The sequence below is a fragment of the Heterocephalus glaber genome, unplaced genomic scaffold (genome assembly GCF_053883595.1).
Source record: "Heterocephalus glaber isolate CG9 unplaced genomic scaffold, H.glaber_assembly_v1.0 deba00001067, whole genome shotgun sequence".
NCBI lineage: Eukaryota > Metazoa > Chordata > Mammalia > Rodentia > Bathyergidae > Heterocephalus > Heterocephalus glaber.
The window spans coordinates 1,193,806-1,213,512 of record NW_028258187.1 but is presented as its reverse complement, the minus strand read 5'-3'; the positions used below and the strand labels follow the sequence as shown (position 1 = coordinate 1,213,512).

The 19,707-nt window shown below is 56.0% G+C and overlaps 1 protein-coding gene across 3 annotated transcripts; it reads right to left on the bottom strand.

Moving 5' to 3' along the window:
• Positions 1-524: 524 nt before the first annotated feature.
• Tlr5 (toll like receptor 5) lies at positions 525-18,340 on the bottom strand. 3 transcript variants are annotated; one of them, XM_004867427.3, is made up of 3 exons: positions 18,018-18,340; positions 4,725-16,973; positions 525-2,783 (listed from the first exon to the last, which is right to left on the bottom strand). In XM_004867427.3, exon 2 carries the CDS (start codon positions 7,749-7,751, stop codon positions 5,178-5,180), a length of 2,574 nt encoding a protein of 857 aa, XP_004867484.2. In that variant the 5' UTR covers positions 7,752-16,973; positions 18,018-18,340; the 3' UTR covers positions 525-2,783; positions 4,725-5,177. The 3 variants fall into 3 exon arrangements, with proteins under 3 accessions (XP_004867484.2, XP_087065976.1, XP_087065975.1); XM_087209850.1 differs by having other exon boundaries at positions 525-7,755; positions 16,832-16,973; positions 18,018-18,339; XM_087209849.1 differs by lacking the exon at positions 18,018-18,340 and having other exon boundaries at positions 525-2,519; positions 2,658-7,751.
• Between the last annotated feature and the right edge of the window lie 1,367 nt (positions 18,341-19,707).

Genomic DNA, 19,707 nt, shown 5'->3' with positions numbered 1-19,707 from the left:
TGAAACGCTTGCACGGTTAAACAGGAGGAGATACCAAAGCCTGGCAATGAAGCCACAGTCCTCTGACCCTCCTAGTGGTGCTCGGTCCAAGCAGGGGAGACAGTGCACCAGGAGCAGCCCCTAAGGAACAATAAGGGATCTGAGGGAGAGTGTCCCACTCATTCTACATAAGTCAGAACACTACGTGTCTTTTATTCCTTTAACAACTACAGCAAATCTCCTGATTTTACATTTTGTTATTGTTGTTTGTTTGTTTGTTTTCTGGTACCGAGAATCAAACTCAGGTCCTTGTGCTTGCAGGACAGGCGGCAAAACCACTGAGCTAAATCCCCGGCCCTTAAATTTTTTATTTTTAAATTGAAGAAAAAATCCCTACAGAAAAGTTAATGAATTAATTGATACAGATAAAATATATGATATATTATTGAAAATTACAGTTCATATTTAAATTAGGAAAAAAGTGTTACAGTAAAAGACACTTTACCACAAATCCCCCTCAAAATCCATCCCCTCGTTACAGATACACTTAGCCCATTGTTCCTGCCACTTTCTGCAGCAGCTCTGGAGTCCTCTTTCCTGAGTGACTTGAGTTGTGCTGTCCTGGCTGCCTCCATTTTCCCTTTTAGGGTTATTTTTACTTTGGGCTTTGGGGAAGAGCCAGAAGTCACGATGCCAGAGCCAGTGGATAAGGTGGATGAAGACACAGTGTCATATTTTTATTGGACAGAAATTGCTATAAACATTTTGACCCAAATCAGGACATTGGGGCAGCTATGAAGAGACACTTGCAACAGAGGACTTGCAGAACTGCTTCAGAAAGTGGCGGGAACAATGGGATTAAGGTGTTGGAAGTGAGGGGAATCCATGGCAGTGTGTGTTTTGTTGTAACCCATTTTTAAGCTAAATGTTCGCTGTATATTTTGATGACCCTGTACCATCACCAAGTGAGCTCACCTGTCACCAACCGTCCAGTCAGGAAGGAGAATGGGGCAGAACTGCCCCTCGGAAGCCCCTCAGCCCCCTGCCCTCCTTGTCCACGGCCACCGTCGTCGCCATGGTCACCACAGGTGAGTTATGTCTTTCTGAAACATGGAAAGACAGAGCCACTCCATATATGATCATGATGCTTTATCTCTGTGGCCTAACATTTTGTGCAGTCACTCGTGCTGCTGCACGTAGCTGGAGCTGGTTGTCATCTCTGATAGTTTCCAACTACCCCGTCCATCCACTCTACGGCTAACAGACACGCGGGCATTTCCAGTGTCGGCCACCACAGTAACGCTGCTCAAACATTTTGCTGTGGCCTCTGGGGGTATGCTGGGTTCTGTGGAGCATACACCTGTGCGCACACCGCCCCATCACAAGGTCAGCCTTGGCGGGTGGCGCCATTGCGCACTCCCCACTAGCCAGCAGGGTGCGCTGTTCTGCATCTTTGCTGCTGGCCCCCCTTGTTTAACCGCTCACCAGTGTGTAGGGGCAGCACACGGGGTTTAATTTGCATTTTTCTGACGACTAAACTGGTCAAAGTCCTTTTCATTTGCTTGCTGGACACTAGATATCCGTTTGTGAAATTCTGAGTCCTCTTGCCCACTTTTCTTTTCCGTTGCCTTTCCTTCTTGGTTTGTAGACATGTGTCCCTAATCGGCTAGGAATCCTTTTCAGTGCGTGTAGAGAGAACGTCCCCCGCTCTCTCGGTGACGCTCCTCCTCTGCGGGCGGAAGGCCGTACTTGCACTGTGCTCCTCTCTCTCGCTTCTGCCCTTGGCCCTTGGCCCTGCTGACGGCCTTGCAGCTCTCCAGTGCCTTTAAACAGATTCCGAAAATAATTTCTCCAGCTTTTCTGGACGTTCCGGTGGAAGAGCTGGGCAGAGCTCCTTCAGGCCATCGCCATCAATTCCTGAAGTTCTTTCTTCTGGCTTTTCCAGTCTTCTAAGTATGTACTTGAATGTTATTTCTGGACTTCATGTTATAAGCGTTTTATAATAATTTTTATAGTGGTAGATGGACATCTAGCTTTCACCTGTGTTCCCAACAGTGTTATTCCATCGTTTCAAGCTTAAGTCACTTGCATTTTACATTATATCAAAGATTATTCACTGTAGGTGCAGGAGGTTGAGAAGGAATTTTCAAAGTCGGCTGTATTTGGGGTGATGAGTGAGATTCCCTTTGAAGCTTTCAGCAGCCCTAACCGCATTCTAAAGTTTCTAAATAGTCTCTGTTTCAAATACAGTAAGCTGGAGGCCGTCTTAGATTAGCTCCCACTGTTTTAGCATGACCCCAAAGAGATGGCCTTGCGGATGGTCAGCTTCGGCCCTGGGATGTCTCCCAAGGCCCGGGTTAAAAGGTTGTCCCCGCCGTGGCGCCACAGGGAGGCGGGACCTCGTGGGTGCTGCCGGCCTGGCCTGTGCTCTCGGAGGGCTCCACGAGACCCAAGCCCCTTCCTTTTCCGGTCTTTTCTCCGCTTTCCGGCCTTGCAGTGGGCATCTCGCTCTAGCACACCTGCCTGCCATGGTGTGCTACCTGTCGCAGACCCAAAAGCAGGGGACTACAGGTCAGGGAAGGGACCCTGCAGAACAGTGAGCAGCGCGGCCCTTCCCTCCCTCCCCGCTGGCACCTCGGTGCTCGTCCGGCAAGTTTGTTGGCATCCCGGAGCCTCACCTCCAGCTACCACGTGCCAGACCCTCTTCCCACGAGGCGCCACCAGCCTGTCCCTTGGGTGTCCAGGTAGCAACAAAGTGGAAAACACTTGGGAAATGGCTTCAAAACGAATTCCAGCTGCTGATCCTAGTGACAGGAGAAAAGACAAATGACGAGATTTTAAGAAAACTTCAGGTCTTTGCCGGAAGAGGTTTCTGGGTGAACTGGAGACACGGGTGATACCGAGTGCCTGGGGTGCGTGATGGGAACGGGTCTCCCCTCCACTCCAGCTGGAGATGAGGGCAGGCGCTTCCTTAGTGTGTCGCACCAGGCGAGCCACCCGCTGTGTGTGCTTTCAACACATGCCAGGAGAGGCTGTGACATAGACCTCTTCAGACATGAAGAGCCATCGATGTTGCTGGCCGTCATTCCTATGGATACATGTGTCTGCATCAGTCGCAGGGCTGGCTGGAAAACAGGGCCGCAGTGATGGTCCCCAGTGCAGGGTCCCTGGTGTTAGCCCAGCCCCACTGCCTTGCCCTCTCCTCCAGAGTCCTAGTCCTGCAGGAGGTTCTGAGGGTCCTCATCTCTGCAGCCAGGGGGTGGTGGCTGGGAGAGGTGTCCTAAGTGAAACTGATCCAGCACCACAGACTTCCTGTGCCTCCCGAGCGGTGGCCTGACTGTCCCTGGCTTTGCTTTGTTGACAGTGTTCCTTAGTACACAGTTTGGGAAGACCCCATTTTCACAGGCTCACGGGGACAGTTCTTCCACACCCTCTGCCCATCTCTGGGGTGCTGGTCTGGGCTGCGACTGTCCCACCAGCTGGGCAGGGCTCCACAGCATGAAATGTGCCTGCGAGACTCTTACCCCCGGATCTTCTCCTTCAGCCAGACTCTATGACCGTCCCTGTGACTGCCTGGCCTGCCCTTCCCTGGAGAGCCCAGCAGCATCGGCAGGGACACAGTGAGGTGGGCATCGGTGCACCCTGAGTGCTTACTGAGCATGCGCTGGGCTGGGGACCATCCAGCATGGAGTACAAACAAGCAAGACAGGGACTGCCATGGGGGTCTCATCATACCCAACACATGGGCAAACCCTATGTCACAGCTCAGTGACAGATGTCTCAGGGCCACTGGGAATGGGAGGAAGCTCGCCAGAAGGCCAGATGGGAGGGCGGAAGAAGCCATAGACACCTGTGCAGCCGGGAAGCTCTAGACAGCCTGAAGGTGGACGTGATCTGTCACGGTGTGTGGGGTGGGGCTCAGAGAACGTGTCTTTCCCTTGTGGACCTGACAGGCCAGAGGGCTCCCAGCTCACAGAGGAGGTAGCAGCAGCAGATGCCACTGTGAAGAGAACAGATAAAGCGTCCAGAGTCCTCACAAAAATTCGAGAGGACTTTGAGTGGGACCCTTCGGCTGTAGGGGCTGGATCTTGAAGAACACATAGAACACGGGAAGGTATGAGAGAACATTCCAGAAAGAGGGTTTGCAAAGGAGCCGTTCCATCCCTAGGTGTGGGGCAAGCTGTGTCATGGGTGGGAAGTGTCCCGAGAGCCAGGCCTGTGTGTGTCTGTGTGTGCACGAGAGTGTGTCACGGTGAGGGACAGTAGAGGCATCCTGGATGTGAGCGAGGGGCAATCATGACACACCTTTGGTTTAAATTTTCTTAATGTATTTGCAAAAAAGGTCTGCGGTAATAAACATAAAAAGGATTACAATGCAAAATGCACATAGGCTCCTTTTAGGATTAAAAAATCCAGACCCGGAGCCTGGCGACTGGGTGCAGAGGGCCCTCGGGGTGTGCGGGTCTTGCAGCTAGAGGGTGACGTGGGGAGAGCTCCGGCTGCCCTGACACACTGGGCCGAGCTGAACCCCGAGAAGAGCCCGTTTCTTTTCACAGCAGTGCTCATAGTTGATAAATGAGGCGTGGTAGGCGGGAAAGAGAGAAGGTGGGTTGGTGCTGGGTCCGGGAAGGCCCCAAGTCCCAGCTGAAAGATCCCACTGACAAGGAAGTGTGGTGTGGCCGGAGAATGGGTTCTTCCCACCCCAGCGTCTCCAGGGCCACCTCCTCCCCCGAGACCGAGTGTACCTGGTGTCACAGGGCGTCTTCCTACACACGTCCCTTCTTCCCTTGGTTTACTGTTCAATGTTGGTTTGCGGGGCACTGAGCACTCGGAGTCTCTGCCCAGCCAGTTCCTGAACAGAGCCCAGCGAGAGCATGGAGCCATCTGTAACTTTTCCCGAGGTGCCCCTGCCACGCAGGGGACACTGCGCATCATACAGCAGGACACAGTGGCGTCGCTGGGTCAGAGAGGAAATCAGCAGTGAGCGGGAGCTGCCAGGCGCAGCTACAGTTTTCCAGATCTGTTCTTTTCCATTTGGAGGGCAGTGAGACAAAACACGGTATCGACAGAAAAACCAAGACACAGTCACTGTCTTCATAGCAGGAAGGAGACCCCCGGAAGGACCCCAGATGACAAGCTGGCACAAATACAGAGCAGAGCTTTTGTGGCTTGGGACATGCCGCACGCTGCTGTTTTTGCTAGGAGGTGGAGGCTACCATCTGCAGCTGCATGGCGCTGTCTCCCTTCCTTCCCTTCTCTTTCTTTAGTATGTGCTGAGTGAGTTTACTGAGAAACCAGCCCACATCCTGGAGATCCTGAGGCCACCTCAAGTACTGCTGCTTCTGCACAAATCCTCGGATGGCCTGATGTCTCATCAGCTCGTACTGGGACAGCGACCCCACCACTACCACCACGAGCACGCTCTGGAGGTCAGACACACACCTGCCCTGAGCGTAGGCTAAGGCTTCCAGGCACCAGCCGTCAAGGAGGAAGTGCCTGCTCACCAGGCAGACGACCTTCCTGCTGCTCCAGATGGCAGCCTGGAGGTTGGCGACGTGGTCCTCCCCGGGGATGAAGTCTCGCTCTTCGAAGCACAGGTTAAGTCTGTTTTGGTCGCTGTACTGAGCATCCAGCTGTTTAAGCAAAGCGTTCTGAACCCATTCGAAGTCTTTGCTACTGAAGCAGAAATAGGCATCGTATTTGAACGTGTTGGGGTCTCTTCTCAGGGGTCGGTCGCCCAACACCAGGCTCTGCACTGTCTTGTAGCACAGGAAACAAAACCCCCGGAGCTTTGTGACCACGAGGATAGTTGTGAGGAACAGAGTCACGGTGACAGCAGACGTGACGAAGAGAGAAAGCTGCACAGACTTCAAGGCTTCCTCTTCATCACAGCCCTCCGTGGAGAGAGAATAGAGGGGCACATCTGAGAGCCAGGCGGGGTATGCACAGGACACATCCTCAGGAGACCCCTCAAGAGTGACACTGGTATGGTTGAGCCATCTGATAAATGTGGTCAGCTCGCACTCACAGATGAACTTGTTATGGGTTATGTCCAGGAAATGCAGTGATGCAAACAAGCTGGGATCTGGAGAGAGGAGCTGGTTTCCAGAGAGATCCAAGGACTCCAAGTTGGCTGGAAAACTGCCGGCAGGGAGAGATGTCAGCCTGTTGGAGCTGAGGCTGAGTCCTCTTAGTGAAGTCAGCTCACTAAATACCCCAGGTGGGAGAAAATTAAGGTAGTTATCATTCAGAAACAGAACCTGGAGACGGGAAAGTCCCTTAAAAACATCCCAGCAGAGCCCAGTTTCCCAGGCCAGTTGCAGCATATTTTCTCCAAGGAGAAGTTTTTCTAAGCTGTGGCTCGCTGCAGGGCTAAGGCCTGGTGGACAGGAGGAAAGGCGATTTTGATTTAAGATGAGCGTGTGGAGATGAGGCACCTGGAGGAGGAAGTAGAGATCGGCCAGATTTTCTAGCCTGTTTGCTGATAACTGCATGAAGTCAACGCTGAGATTGATGTGTGGCAAAGTCCCCAGTTTGTTGCCACCTAGAAAGACAGTAAGTATGCTCGGAATAAAAGACATGGTCTTAAGAGCATTGTCCCGGAGATCCAAGGTCTCTAGGTTCCCCAGGAATCTGAAGGTTTGGGCCTGAACGATCCCAATGTGATTCCTCTGAAGGTCAATGTATGCTACACTGGGCAGCCCCCGGAAGTCGGAATTATACAGCTCCCCCAGGAGGTTAAATGACAGATTGAGGACCTGGAGGCCATCGAGCCCTTCAAAGGCCCCATTTAAGATCCTGTTTATCTTGTTGTGGGCAAGGTTCAGGACCTTCAAGTCCTTGAGCGTCTCAAAGAGCCGGGGGTTCAGGGAGAAGATGAACCCCTTCGAGAGATCCAGGCTCCTCACCGAGCTTCTGGCCAGGCCTGCAAGCGTGCTCCGGTCGGGATCCTTGATGTTACGGAAGCCAAACCCAGCCCCCATGATGTGGTACTGAAGGATCAAAGAGGAAACCTTGCTCCCCTCAATGGCGTTGCTGAAGTTTCCCATGATGGGCACGGTCCAGCCGTTCTCAGAAGCGTCGAGGGTCTCCAGCTGCAGGCTTCGGAGGGGGTTCCCACACTTCCCCCAGTCCACGCCCCTCATGTACACCTTCGTCATTCTGAGGCGGAGAAGAGACAGCGTCTTCCCTTGGAGTGGGCTGAGCTCACCCTCACATATGGTGGGGATTTGGTTGAAAGAAAAATCCACAGACTTTAAGGAATTTAGTCCTTGAAATGAAGGATGAAGGTAAAGGCTGCTAATCGTGTTTACAGACAGGTCCAAGTGGGTTAAGGAATTTAAATTTCTGAAATAACCATCTCTCAACACAGCATCCGAGAGACCACAGGAAAACAGTCTAAGTTCAAGCAGCTGGGGCAGACCCTGGAAAGCATCCAGATGCAGGGCATGCATCTTGCTGTCACCCAGGTCCAAGATCCTGAGGGTGGGCAGGTTCCGGAAGGCCTCTGGCCCGATGGTCAGGGGTGTCAGCTGGCCCCCGAGCTCCAGCAGCTGGAGCTGCTCCAGGAAAGGGAAGGACGTGCTTGTGACCGTCCCGATGTAGTTGGAGCTCAGCAGGAGCCTCTTGGTGGTGTTGAGGACCTGGGGGACCTGGGTGAGGTTGCAGAAACGAAATAGAGCCACCTGGCCATCGGAGGAGCAGGCCGGGATCCCGAGCGCAGGGCTGGCCAGGAGCACCATGCCCACGAGGAGGTCAAGGGGACCTGCCATGGTCCTACGGAGAAGGAGTGGAGAAACAGCGGCTCAGCCCGAGGCACTGCACGGGGCCAGGACCTGGGGACCCTATGGTGTGCTGCTCCCTGGGCCCTTGCTCCTCTGTCCCAGGAGAGGGCCGTTGGCAGACGTTGCTGGTGTAGACCAGGCTGCTCATCACACATTTCTGTCACGCTCTTCATGCTGCATTTTCCACATGCTGGCCACCACGCCAGGGATCTACGAAACGTGGCCCGGGCTGGGGCTGGGGCTGGGCGCAGTTCAGCAGGGAGAGCGTCTGCCTAGCAGGCACAGGTCCTGTGTTCGATATCCCCAGCACCACAAAACAAAAAACAAAACCAGCAAAACTTATCTATTCTTTCTTCTTGTTTTGGTACCGGGGATTAAACTCGGGACCTTGCACTTGCAAGGCAGGCAGCAGAACCACTGAGCTAAGTCCCCAGCCCTAAAACTTGCCTGTTCGTTGCAGTAACTATGCTTGTTCATTCCTTCAAGATTTGCCGAGGGAAATGCACAATGCTGCAGGAGGGGACTGGGCCCCTTCCAGCCCCAAGGTCCCCCGAGGGGTGGGAAATGCTCCACTGCTTCCCCTCCCGTGCCCAGCCTCCAGCTCATCTCTGGGATCCCGGCTGGTCCGCACGCTGACCCCCTCGCCACCCAGACCACGCTGCTGTGTTGTGTCCACAGCGTCGTGGGCTGTACCAGGCACCGCGCACATGCTGACATCTGTGTGGTGTGCTCGTTGCGACCACAGCCCAGGGCACGCCCCGAGTCCGCGGCGGAGGTTGCCCTCTGTCTGGGGTGAGTGGTTGGCTAGCGTGAGCAGCAGCAGAGCGAGGTGCTAAGTTTAGCACAGGTGTCCTAAGGACTGTGCTGGGTCCTGTGAGGAGAACAGAGGGAGGTCGCAGGGACCTCACCCTCGCGTCTGTCACCCACATCCTGTCCCCACTGAGGAGCAGGGAGAGAGCCGGGGTCCCATCAATTTACCACCTTCTGCCCAAACCCCCTTGGTATTCTTGCCCATCTGCGTATGTACTCACTGTCTGCTCCCATTAGACACAGGTATAGCCAGCGTTTTAACGGACGCTAGTGCGGGGGCTCGTGGCGGGGGCAGCGGCCTGGGGAGCTCTCTGTGGATCTGCAGCAGCCGTCCAGGCCCTTTCGGTCCTCACAGGGAGGGGCGGGAGTACCCCCAGGGGCCAGGCCTGGAAGCACAGCAGCCTTGTGCCTCCCAGGACCAGGCAGCGCCGCAGGGTGGTAGGACGTCTGCCAGCACCCCGAAGGCTGAACACCTAGTCCAAAGCGCCACATGCTCCGATGCGTACTGCGTTTCCAGGAATGCAGCTGCCTGTTACTCTGGGGAAGGCTGAACCTTGGAACTCTACACAGTATGACTGTGCGTGTCAGAAGATCTCTTCTCCACGCCAGGCCCGCTGGGAACCAGGAACAGGAGGATGACTGTTTCTATGCTGCCCTACCGGCGACTGCTTACATATAAGCAAATTCATGCGGTCTTCCTTTCAGAATGTCAAGTGTAATTTAAAAAGCGTCAGTTGAATATTATCTTATTTCACTTAAATCTAAACTTTTTTTCGAACAAGTCGGCGTGAATGTCCACCTGCCTCATTTTGTCTTCTACTGTCGCTGTACCAGGCATTCACAAGGAAGTGCACATCAACTCACCATAAATTCTTCCCTTTTTATGTCCCAGTTGGGGCATTATATTGATTCAAGATTGTATGGAAGGCAGATGATGCTCTGCTTATGGGTTTCACAGCAGTGCGGGGAGGGGCTGCACCTGACACCTGTGGTCCAGGGTTCAGATGTCCGGTTCTTTCTGCTGGGTTCTCACAGGCCCCTGAGATGAAAGCCAGGATCTCTCTGGGTGCTGTTTACTCTCTCCACATGCGCAGCCTGTGACTGTCTCATTTGTGGTGACCACATTGCATCGATGATAAGATCAAATATAAATCATGATTGACAAAGCAGGGCTAAAAAGGGACTCGAGTGGGCGGAGAGAGACAGATGCTTGGAGGGAGGGATCCGAGGCCCCGGCTGCAGTAGCCCCTCAGGTCAAGCCAAGGTGTGTGGGGGTCCCCGGCTGCGATCCCGGAAGCTGTGGATGCAGGCTCGAGGCATGAAGCAGGGTCCCTATTCAGTGCACCCAGGCGAGGTTGTGCGGCAGAGGAAACCAGGTCAGGGGAGTCAGGCCTGAGAGCCAAGGAGGAGAGCGATGCCCAGGGAAGGACCACAGTCCTCGTGCTTTGTGTAGCGCTCCCACCCTGCAGGGTGAAGTGCATTCCAGCACGACCTTCAAGGCCGGACAAGATCAGCCTCCCACGGCTGAGGGTGCTGCTGTGAGTTATGCACTCAGCCCGCATGGGAAACACGGCGGGAAGGGACTCTCGGGTTTTGAAGTCACAGACCCCCTTGGAGGGCGTGGGGTTGTCTTCCAAAGCTGCACATTCGCATCCCAAACCAAATGCTGCACCTGGGGTTGGAGGCTCCGACCTGCTGAGGCCCCCGTTTCAGCATCACGGTGAGAATCTTTAACTTATACAGAATGACCCGGCACTTTGAGTTCCAGAGCAGGGGCTGGCAAACTCCACTGTGAGGAGCATGGTAAATATTTTAGGCTTTTCAGTCTAAACACAGGCTGCAGTTTGCTGACTGCTGTTCTAGAGGAAAAGAGAACAGAAACTTGGACTTCACAAATGAGGATTTTCAGCGGCCGAAAGGTGAACATGTTCTGATGCTGAACCACTATCTGCAGGAAAGCACTAACTCCCCAAGTTGCTGACAGTTTTGCAGCCCCTGTTTTATCCAAACCTCAGGACGAGTCCTCATCTTAGGCAACCACACAGCGAAAGCCAACAGACCGCTGTGAGAATGCCAGCTCAGAGCAGAGTTAGCGTTTTCAGTTTCAGTTCTGTCTTTGGATGACTCAGCACTGGCTTCTAAGTGTGCCCATAGAACCAGGCAGCCTGACCCTGACTTTGGGGTGATGATGAGTGAAAGACAGCCCCTAACAACACATAAGCAGGACAGCAGAAATTCAAGTTCCTAATAGGGAAGCCAAAGGTGAAGTACGGTGGATGAAGCCAGCGGAATACGCAGACGAGACATAAAGAAAACTGTTCGGGCTTGTGTTGTATCATGGACACCACGCAGACCTGTGTGCTCGTGAAGTACCGAAGGGCTTGAAGTGAGTCATTTTTACCTCGGAAGCGGATTTCAGGGTGGAGGGCAGGGGCCAGGCCAGCTGTGCGTGGGGGTCTCGGAGAGGCAGCGCTGCGGTCAGAGGTGTAGGGAGGTGCGCCCCGGTGCCCCCTGCACTGAGGTAAGTGCTTTGTGACCCAGGGACTCTTCCTGTCTGAAGAGGACACGAGCCAGGTGGGCTGCTGCACACCGAGCCCAGCCTCAGGAAGACAGAGCTCGAGACCCGAGTCCACATGGCACGGGGCAGCAGGCAAGGCCTGGGCGACATGGACACAGGGACCCAGCAGAGCAGACGGAGTGGCCCGAGGCCACTGCACACACGTGCAGGGAGTGGGTCGTGCTGTGGCCACCTGCTCCTCCCCTGGCCACTGTGGCAGGCACCACCCCATCAGAGAGCTCTATGTCCGGTGGCTGCCAGGAGAGGACAGAAGGGGACAAGATCTAAATCCTCCATGGGCAGCATCTCCCTCAGCATCCTTACAAGGCTGATACAAAGCAGGATGGCTTCTGTGGCTGGTTCCACCAGGAGATACGCGCTCCTGCTTGAAAACCACGGCACTATATAACCACATGCTAAAACCACAGGGTTTTGGTGAAAATGAGTAAAACATTCAAAACCCACCACTGATAGATCCCTGGCCCCACAAAACAAAACAGAAAACCACACAAAGCCCTTGGCCAGTGGGGCCAGGGGCCACACTCAGTGACAGCACGTGCTTAGCATGGGAGGGGCCCAGGGTCCCATCCTAGCCACCAAACAAAAACAAAAAACAGCAAAATCCCAACATCAGCAGCACAGGAAAAGGCGGGAACCGAATGAGAATAATAGCAGAGTGTCAGCCATGTTCAATGATTAAGAAATACACAAACACTGCCAGGGATTTAGCTCAGTGGTTCCACCACATTCCTCGCAAGCTCAAGGTCCGAGTTCGATCCCTGGTACCAAAAAAATAAAAGAAAAGAAATAAATACTGTAGTAGATGTGGCTCCTGGCTTGTGAAGATGGAAGTCCGATTGCAAGTGGAGGTGGGTGCAGGGCTTGGGCCAAGGAGGATGTGGTTAGTAAATGAAATGCTTGGCAGGGGAATGACAGACAGGAAAGATGCCCCATGGGCACCTCAGGAAGGGACAGGGCCACGCCCACCGCTCTGAGCCCCTGAAAGTCTGTTCCAAGAGTCTTTTGAGACAGACCCCGGGTGCCTTGCTTGCCCAGAGCACCTCAGCCTTCCTGGGCCCTGGTTCGCAGGCTGCTGCAGCACGTCTTCCTGGTGTGCTGGGTATGCGAGCAGGTTATGGGCTCTGGGGGGCTTCTCCCAAGATCCAAAGAAAGCCTGTGTCTTGGGGTGGGAGCCCCGAGAGCACTCTAGACAGGGTGATACATGGATCCCGGAGTGTGATGTATCAGTAATCCTCCCTAGGGCTGGGGATTTAGCTCAGTGGTTTCGCCGCCTGCTGCGCAAGCACAAGGGACCCGAGTTTGATCCCCGGTACCAAAAAAAAATTAATAATAATCCTCCCTAATATGTCAATGTTCCCTAATATCACTGGTATTGGAAACAAATTCAAATTTCAAAACAAATATTATGGCAGGATTAGGATCCAGGGGAGTATCTGTGTGGTCTAGGGGTGTCCTCGAGATGGGTGACTGGGATGTTTACCCTTTGAGTTATGCTTAAGTTACCTGAGTCTGTCAGGTTACCCATTAGTGGGCTAAAGAAAAACCAGACCCCATGACCTCAGTTAAGATCAATGTACTGAGTGCATGTTAGAAGCATGTACGTGAAGTTCAGAGGCAACGTGCCCCATAAATGGTGCTGTTTCCCCAAGGGTGGCAGCCCGTGGAATTGTGAATTTATAGGACTGGAAGAAAAACACAGATCCGGTTTACGGATAACATGATCTTAAGACTCTTAGGAACTTAGGAGGGCGGAGCTGGAAGAAAGAAACAGGACTCGGTGAGAGGACTGGAACCTTGGATAACTTTGACCTTGTCTGGAAGCTGCAGTTTTCTCAAACATTACAATTATTTCCTCGTCCTTTCTACCTGTATTTTTTCCTCCCACCTCAGGACCAATGTGGCCTCACTGTGCTCAATACCACCATGTCCCTTAGCAATCCAACCCGAGCCCCAGAGCTGCACCTCGGCCGGGGTTCTCGTTTTGCCAGGACTGAACAGGGTCAGCAGGTCTGAGCGGGCTGCATACTAGAGTAACCAGGGCTGCGGGGAGGAAGCCGCTCTGGGCCCTCAGAGTCTGCATTCCCAGCAGGGCGTGGCTGGGACCTGAGAGGTGCCAGTGCACACAGGGGTCCCCCAACCTGCCGCTGCTGGGACTCACGGGGCAGTGGGAACGCAGTGTGGGGTCCCCTCTGGGAGGCTGCTTTAGCTGACCTGGGCTGTGGCTTCTTCCCAGAGGGCTAAGTCACGGCAGGAAGTTCAGCTGCAGCCTGACCTCCAGGCTCCCTGGCTCTGGCTGCGCCTTAGAACCAGGGAGCGCTCACAACCCTCCTGGCTCCAGACTGAAGCGTGAAGTCCCAGGACAGCACTTTCGCTCTGGCACACCCCAAAGAAGTGAAAGCAGAAACCGAACAGATAAGCACCACTATGTTCACAGTGGTAAAGGTGGGACCAACCCAGGATGAGTAAACTCGCAAATTCGGTGTACGCATAAGGGATCACGACAGCCTGGAGGATAGAATTGTACCGGATAGAATTGTGCCGTGCTACTATAAGGATGAATGCTGGAGACACTCTATTAAGCATAATCAACCACAAACACAGAACAAACAGGGCGGGATTCCCCTTACATGAAGTTTCTGGGTATTTTCTTTTCCTTCTGTTTGCAGCTGGGGCTTGAACTCATGCATGCCAAGCACACACTCTCCGGCTGAGCCTCACACCCGCCCTGTGTGAGTTTCCTGGAATAGAAAGACTCAGGAAGGAGAACTCCCAGGGGCCAGAGGAGGGGAATGGGGAACCCAGGATCCCCACCAACTCTGAAACCAAGACTCTCACGGGGAGGGAGGAGGAGGAAGGCCTGGGGGCAGGAGAGATGGGGCCTCTGAGTACCGAGTACCGGGCTTTGGTTGTCAAGGCATTGATTATGAAGGTCGGTCCCTTCCGTCTGAGTGGGGTCCATCCTGCCACTCCCAGCCATTTCAGAGCAGGTTCCAGTCCTGACGGGGACAGCAGAGCTTCAGGAAGCAGCCTGCACACTGGGCCTCTGCCCTTGACACTTCCCTCAGCCAGGCCAGGGTCCCTGTGCTCACATGATGCCTGGTCCCGGGCTCCCAGGTGGACCCCCGCAGCCCTGGGTCCCCAGCCCCCATCAGCAGCTGAAGAACGAGAGGTGCTGGGCTAGGCCGGGAGCCAGGGTGCAGTCGGCCCGTGCACGCTCAGGCTCAGCCAGCTTCAGCTGGAAAACACTGGGATAAAGTGCTTCTGTGCTGCGCCAGCAGGCTTCCTCCTCGTCACTGTCCCTGTGAGCAAGTGCTGCGACGCTTCGCACGGCCTTCTCTTTGCGCTGGACGCCGTGAGCAAGCTGAGATGGTGTGAACTGTGTGGGAGGCCACGTCGGGACACACAGACATCACGGCACTGCACGGAGGACTTGCGCCTGACAGCGGGGACCTGGGCCGGCCCTGGGCACAGGAGGCGCGTGGCTGCACGCTGAGCACGACTCCACAGGCTGCCTCACTCCTCTCGGAGCACCAGCCAAGCTTGCAGCTCCCCACCGCCATCTGTCCTCTGCAGGTCCTCTGTGGGCCCTGTCACAGGCAAGGGACGGAGGCCTGAGAGCTGAGGAACTTCCTGGCTCTGTCCCCAAGTGCCGCCCTTTGCTGCACCTTGGTGTGGCGGCACTGGTAGCCCCAGCCAGCCTCGTGGTCCTCCTCTGCTGACGTAGGTCACTGTCCTTGACTCACGATCCCGGGGAAGGCCAGGCCCGGTCCCTGGTTCCGGCAGTGTCCCCCTCGCCCCATGCTTGGGTGGTGTGCACCGGGGCAGCTCCTCCTCTGAAAGGGCCGAGCTCCCCAGCCACAGGGCCAGCTCTCCCGCCTCTGTGGGCCGTGCAGCCTCCCCTGGTCGCGCCCTCCCAGTGCAGCACGTCTGCCCAGCCCGTGGGCCTCTCTGCAGCCTTCTTCCTGCCCCTTCGGCCTCAGCTCCTCCCACCCTGCAGCTGGTCTGCTGCCTGCACTCAGGGGTGCCCTGCACCTCTCCTATGGGCCCCTCCTCTCACTGCCTGGGCCCACTGCCCAGGCGCCCCAGCTGCTGCTCCAGTCCTGCTTCAGGATGACAGGAGGGCTGGCTCAGCTTGGGCCCAGGGCTGCCCACGTTGGGAAGGCGATGCCCACGGAGGGCTGGGGTCCCAGGCAGCACGGTCATGAGCACCGCACCCCCGGGGTACCTAGGGTGGGCGCAGCAGGAGGAGGGCGCCCAACCTCCACTCTTTGAGTGCCACTCCAACCTCAGCACAGGAGTCCCAGGCGCTCAGTGGTGGACTCTGGTGCTCTCTGCCTGCACAGGATCCATGGTGCGGAGCACACCGGTCATGTGCAGCCCGCAGGTAGGAGCAGCCCTTACTCTGCGGCCCTGGGTGGGGGCAGCACAAGGGACCGCCAAGGCCTTGCCAGCTCCAGTGTGGGCACAGACTGGAAGCCCTGCCAGGAGGGCACGGAGGTGTGCAGAGCAGCCCACCTTTCCTCGGAGCTGCAGACCCAGCCCCTGCTTTGCATCAGTCCCCTGCGGCCTTGCTTGTGAGTTAGAACCCTGATCCTCAAGCTAGGTCTTCCTGCTTGCTCCCTTCTGGCCAGTTGCCATGTGTCACCAGCACTAGGACACTGGCCAGAGTCCTGAGTGCCCTGTGCACGTCCCTCCCTCTTCCATCTCCTGCCTGGACCACCGAAGTGACCTCTGCTGTCACGGTCTGGATTACAAGTGTCCCCAAAGCCTGGTCCCCAGCCTATGGCACTGTTGGGAGGTGGCAGGAACCTTAGGAAGTGGGGGCTGGTGGGAGGAAGTGAGGTCATTGGGGCGTGGCCTCGACAGGATGCCGGGACCCCAGCCGCTTCCTGGCTCTCTCTCTCTGCTTCCTGGGCCCTGTGAAGTTTGCAGCCTCCCCTGCCATATGCTCTGGCCATGATGAACACCTTACCTCGGCCCCTAGCAACTGGTCCGAGGACCAAGGACTGAAACCTCTGGAAATGTGAGCTGCAGCCTTAGTTGCAGCTTTCCCTTAGTTGATTATCTCAGGCATTTTGTCCCAGTGACAGCACAGTGTGTGTCACCCTGCCACACATCCTTCACTGCTACTCCAGGGAGCTTCTCAGCGCAGCTTGGATCCGAAAAATCTTCACCAGTGCCTGTGCCCATAGAGTTGGAGCCCTCAGGAAAACTCAGGGTTCTCTCCTCCTGACTGTAACCTACTTCGGTCACCTAGGTGCCCTTAGGGGTGAGCATTCATTCCACAGAGAGGAAACAACCCAGCCCATCTTCCAGGCCACATCTACACTGCCTTCCTGTTCTTGCCCTGGTTCCACACACAGCGCACCAGGCTCAGGACTTCGCCTCTGGCCGATTTCTCTGCTGAGCCCCGGGCTGGGAAGGCATCTGTGTCACTGGCTCACAGCCATCCCAGTTCCCCCCAGCACTGCCTGGGAGGCTGGGCCTCCTACCTACAGCCCCCACCGCTCCACAGACCCTTGCTAATCCATCCCTCGGACAAGTGTTCCTTACATGCTGCCATCCCCACTAGGCTGTAAATCTCGAGGGTGGGGACCCCGTTTTATTCACGAGGATACTTAAGCACCCCAGCAATGTTCCCCTTATACTTTGAAGATGTGTTTTCCTCCGGAGCACTGACCTCCTCCTCCTGACACTGGTGTCAGGTTCTCCTCACTCTGGGGCAGATGACCCCGGCGGTCCAGACTCGACTCCCGAGGACCCTCAGCAGGGGTGGGAGTAGATACGCTTCTGTGAGTGCATCAGGAGACAGTGCTGTTTTCCTAAGGGAGAGGAAGAAAGATGGTGAGAGGAGGAAATAGGAGCCACCACACAGTGTCTCTGTGTGCCACCCAGCAGCCTCCTTTCAGGCGTGTCTCTATGAAATGGAATTTTAAAGAGTCAGGACCTTTTGTTTTTGGTACCGGGGATCAAACTTGGGCCCTTGTGCTTGTGCAGCAGGCAGAGAAACCACAGAGCTAAGTCCCTGGCCAGGACCATTTTGTAAATCGGGGCACACAGAGCATCAGGGTAAAGGCACCGGAGGAGTCTGGCTGAGAAGTCTGGGTGGCGTCCAAGCCCTTCCAGCAGATGGGCATCTTGCTTCCTTGTAGCTCTGGGGCGGGCAGAGGACTCCCCATCTCTGTCACAGCATCTCTGTGGCTGTTTGGATCCGAGAACTCAGAACAAAGATAAGGACAATTCCACATTTCCGGCTCCGGGGACCAGAGAGCTCCCGGGCTCCAGGGTGCTGTGGGTCTGGGGAATAGAGCTCAGGTCAGCCCCAGAGCCCTGCACTGCTGAGGCGAGATGGGGGTGCAGCAGGCATGATTCGTGGGTCTGGGATGCACCAAAGGGCGAGAAGGGTGGGGTGAGGGGCGAACACAGCTCCTCTCAGAGCCGATGGTGCAGCTGACAGTCAGGGTCAGGTCGCTGCTGGAGAGGGAGGCTCCGCACAGCACCTGGGAGAGGTTAGGGCCTCAGGGGAGGGGAGCCGAGGCAGCGCTCCTGGGAGCCAGGGAAGCCTGGGCCAGCAGGGGCGCGGGGACTTCAAGGCCCAGTGCAGGTGAGTCGGAGGACGGCGGCAGGGCTGGGGCCCCAGGCAGGGCTCAAAGCCCAGAGCCCCAGCTGTGAGGTTTGGAGGGCAGGGGTTGCTGAGCCCCCCCCCCCCCGCCCCGTGCACCCTCATTGGCTGTGAAACAGCAGCAGCAGTAGTTTCTGCTTCCCCAGTGACACCGGGGACAGGCTGCTGAGGACCTCAGCCCTGGCCAGGGAAGCCCCCAGTACCTCCTGCTGCCCGAGAGACAGGCAGCAGCTGCACAGCTCACCTTTCTGCAAATGCACTGCTGTCAGGCACAAGTGGAACAGCGAAGGAGGAGGCAGTTTCCCACACAGGTAGCACGACACATCAAAACTCCTGGGGACAGGCAGCTGACCTGGGAGCAGCATAGCCCTGCTCCTGGAGTGCTCAGTTAGGACACTGACCCAGCAGCCTCCCAGAGTGCTGACTGCCACTCAGCCAGCAAGAAAATCACCCAGGGAGCTGCGCTCTGCAGGGCGAGAGCCGAGTGTGGGAGACCTGGAGCCCCAACTAGTGTGGTGCTCCTGGAAGGAATGCCACTGACCGCTCGGGGCACCACAACTGCTTGGTCTGTGGTGTAAACCGGAAGCCTGGGGTGGGTGGGGCGGCGGGGAAGAACAGGGAACAGAAAGCTCACCCAAGCTTCGGTCAGTTCCAGGCAGAGGATGGGAGCAGGGGGAGAGCTGGGAGAGGGTCTGGAACCGCCCCGGGGAGGATGTGCGGCCTTTTCTCAGAAATCAGATCAGGCAGCTGTGCGGCTGGGCTGATGCAGATGCCTCGCAGCAAGGTGAGCCTTGAGGTGCAGGCAGAGAGAGGCCGAGGGGTACACAAGACCGGTGGGCCACAGGGCTGTGAGGGGCAGGCCCCACAGGAACCGCAGCCCCTGTGCTCCTGGCGCCTGGGCCCAGGTTTGCTGCTTGTTAAGTGGGCCTGGGTGGCCGCAGGGACTATTCCCTGTTCTGGGTCAGGCAGGAGCCAGCAAGTGCCAGGCTCCAACCTTCGGTGGCAGTCACTTCCAAGGTGTGTGGGATCGTGGTGAAACACTGGGCTGCGGATGGGCAGTCCGAGTCCCAGTGCCCCTCTGGGCAACCTGGCCTGGCTTAATTTTCCTGTCCTTGGGTTCTGCACGTTGGCAATGACAAGTCTGAACTGGATGCATCTCAACACCATGAGAACTCTAAAATTACCCAACGGGTTGGCTGAGCATCATGACAGCCCTCCCTGAGCACACGACACTGGTCTCCAGCCTGGCAGGCAGAACTTGAAAATACATGGTGAAAAGAACATCATTAACACAGGGACAAAGATGGACCCGCAAACAGCATGTCCTGGCCTGAAAGAGCAGCTCCTTTCTTCCCTGAGAATTCACTCTCGGTGGGGATCTTGCCTGTGCTGCGGGACACTCAGATAGAAACCTGATTCCACCTTGCCGGCTGCCTCCACCTTCCTGTGATGCCCCTCGCCTCTGGGCAGGGCAGGGCAGGTTGGGAGGGCTGCACCCATGTAGCCTGCAGGTTCTTTGGCTTTGACTCCCCAAACACAGCCTCCAGGGCAGGATGCAGGGCTGGGTGGGGGCCCAGGGGGTCCATGGGGTGCAGGGGACAGGACCCTGGCTGCACCCAGGAAGCCAGCCCTGTGGCGTGGTCTTGAAGCAGCAGCAGAGCCGCTGGACCTGTGTGGATCAGAGGACCCGGAAGGAAATGCTTTCTGCCCCTGCCTGAGAGGCCGCAGAGCACGGAAGACCCAGGATCCTCTGCTGGGCCTGCAGTGACTCCCATGGCCCTGGGCAGCGAGATGCAGGCTCCTGGCCAGGCGCGAGCTGATCTTGAGGGCATCACAGCAGCTTGTCTTGTGCATCCAGCACGTCCATGTTGGAGACCCACACTCACTAGCTTTTCTTTTACACACTGGGAAAGAGACAGTTGGCCTTGCAAAGA

Coding starts and splice junctions, on each gene's coding strand:
- Tlr5 (XM_004867427.3), bottom strand. CDS start 7,751: ATGGCAGGTCCCCTTGACCTCCTCGTGGGCATGGTGCTCCTGGCCAGC.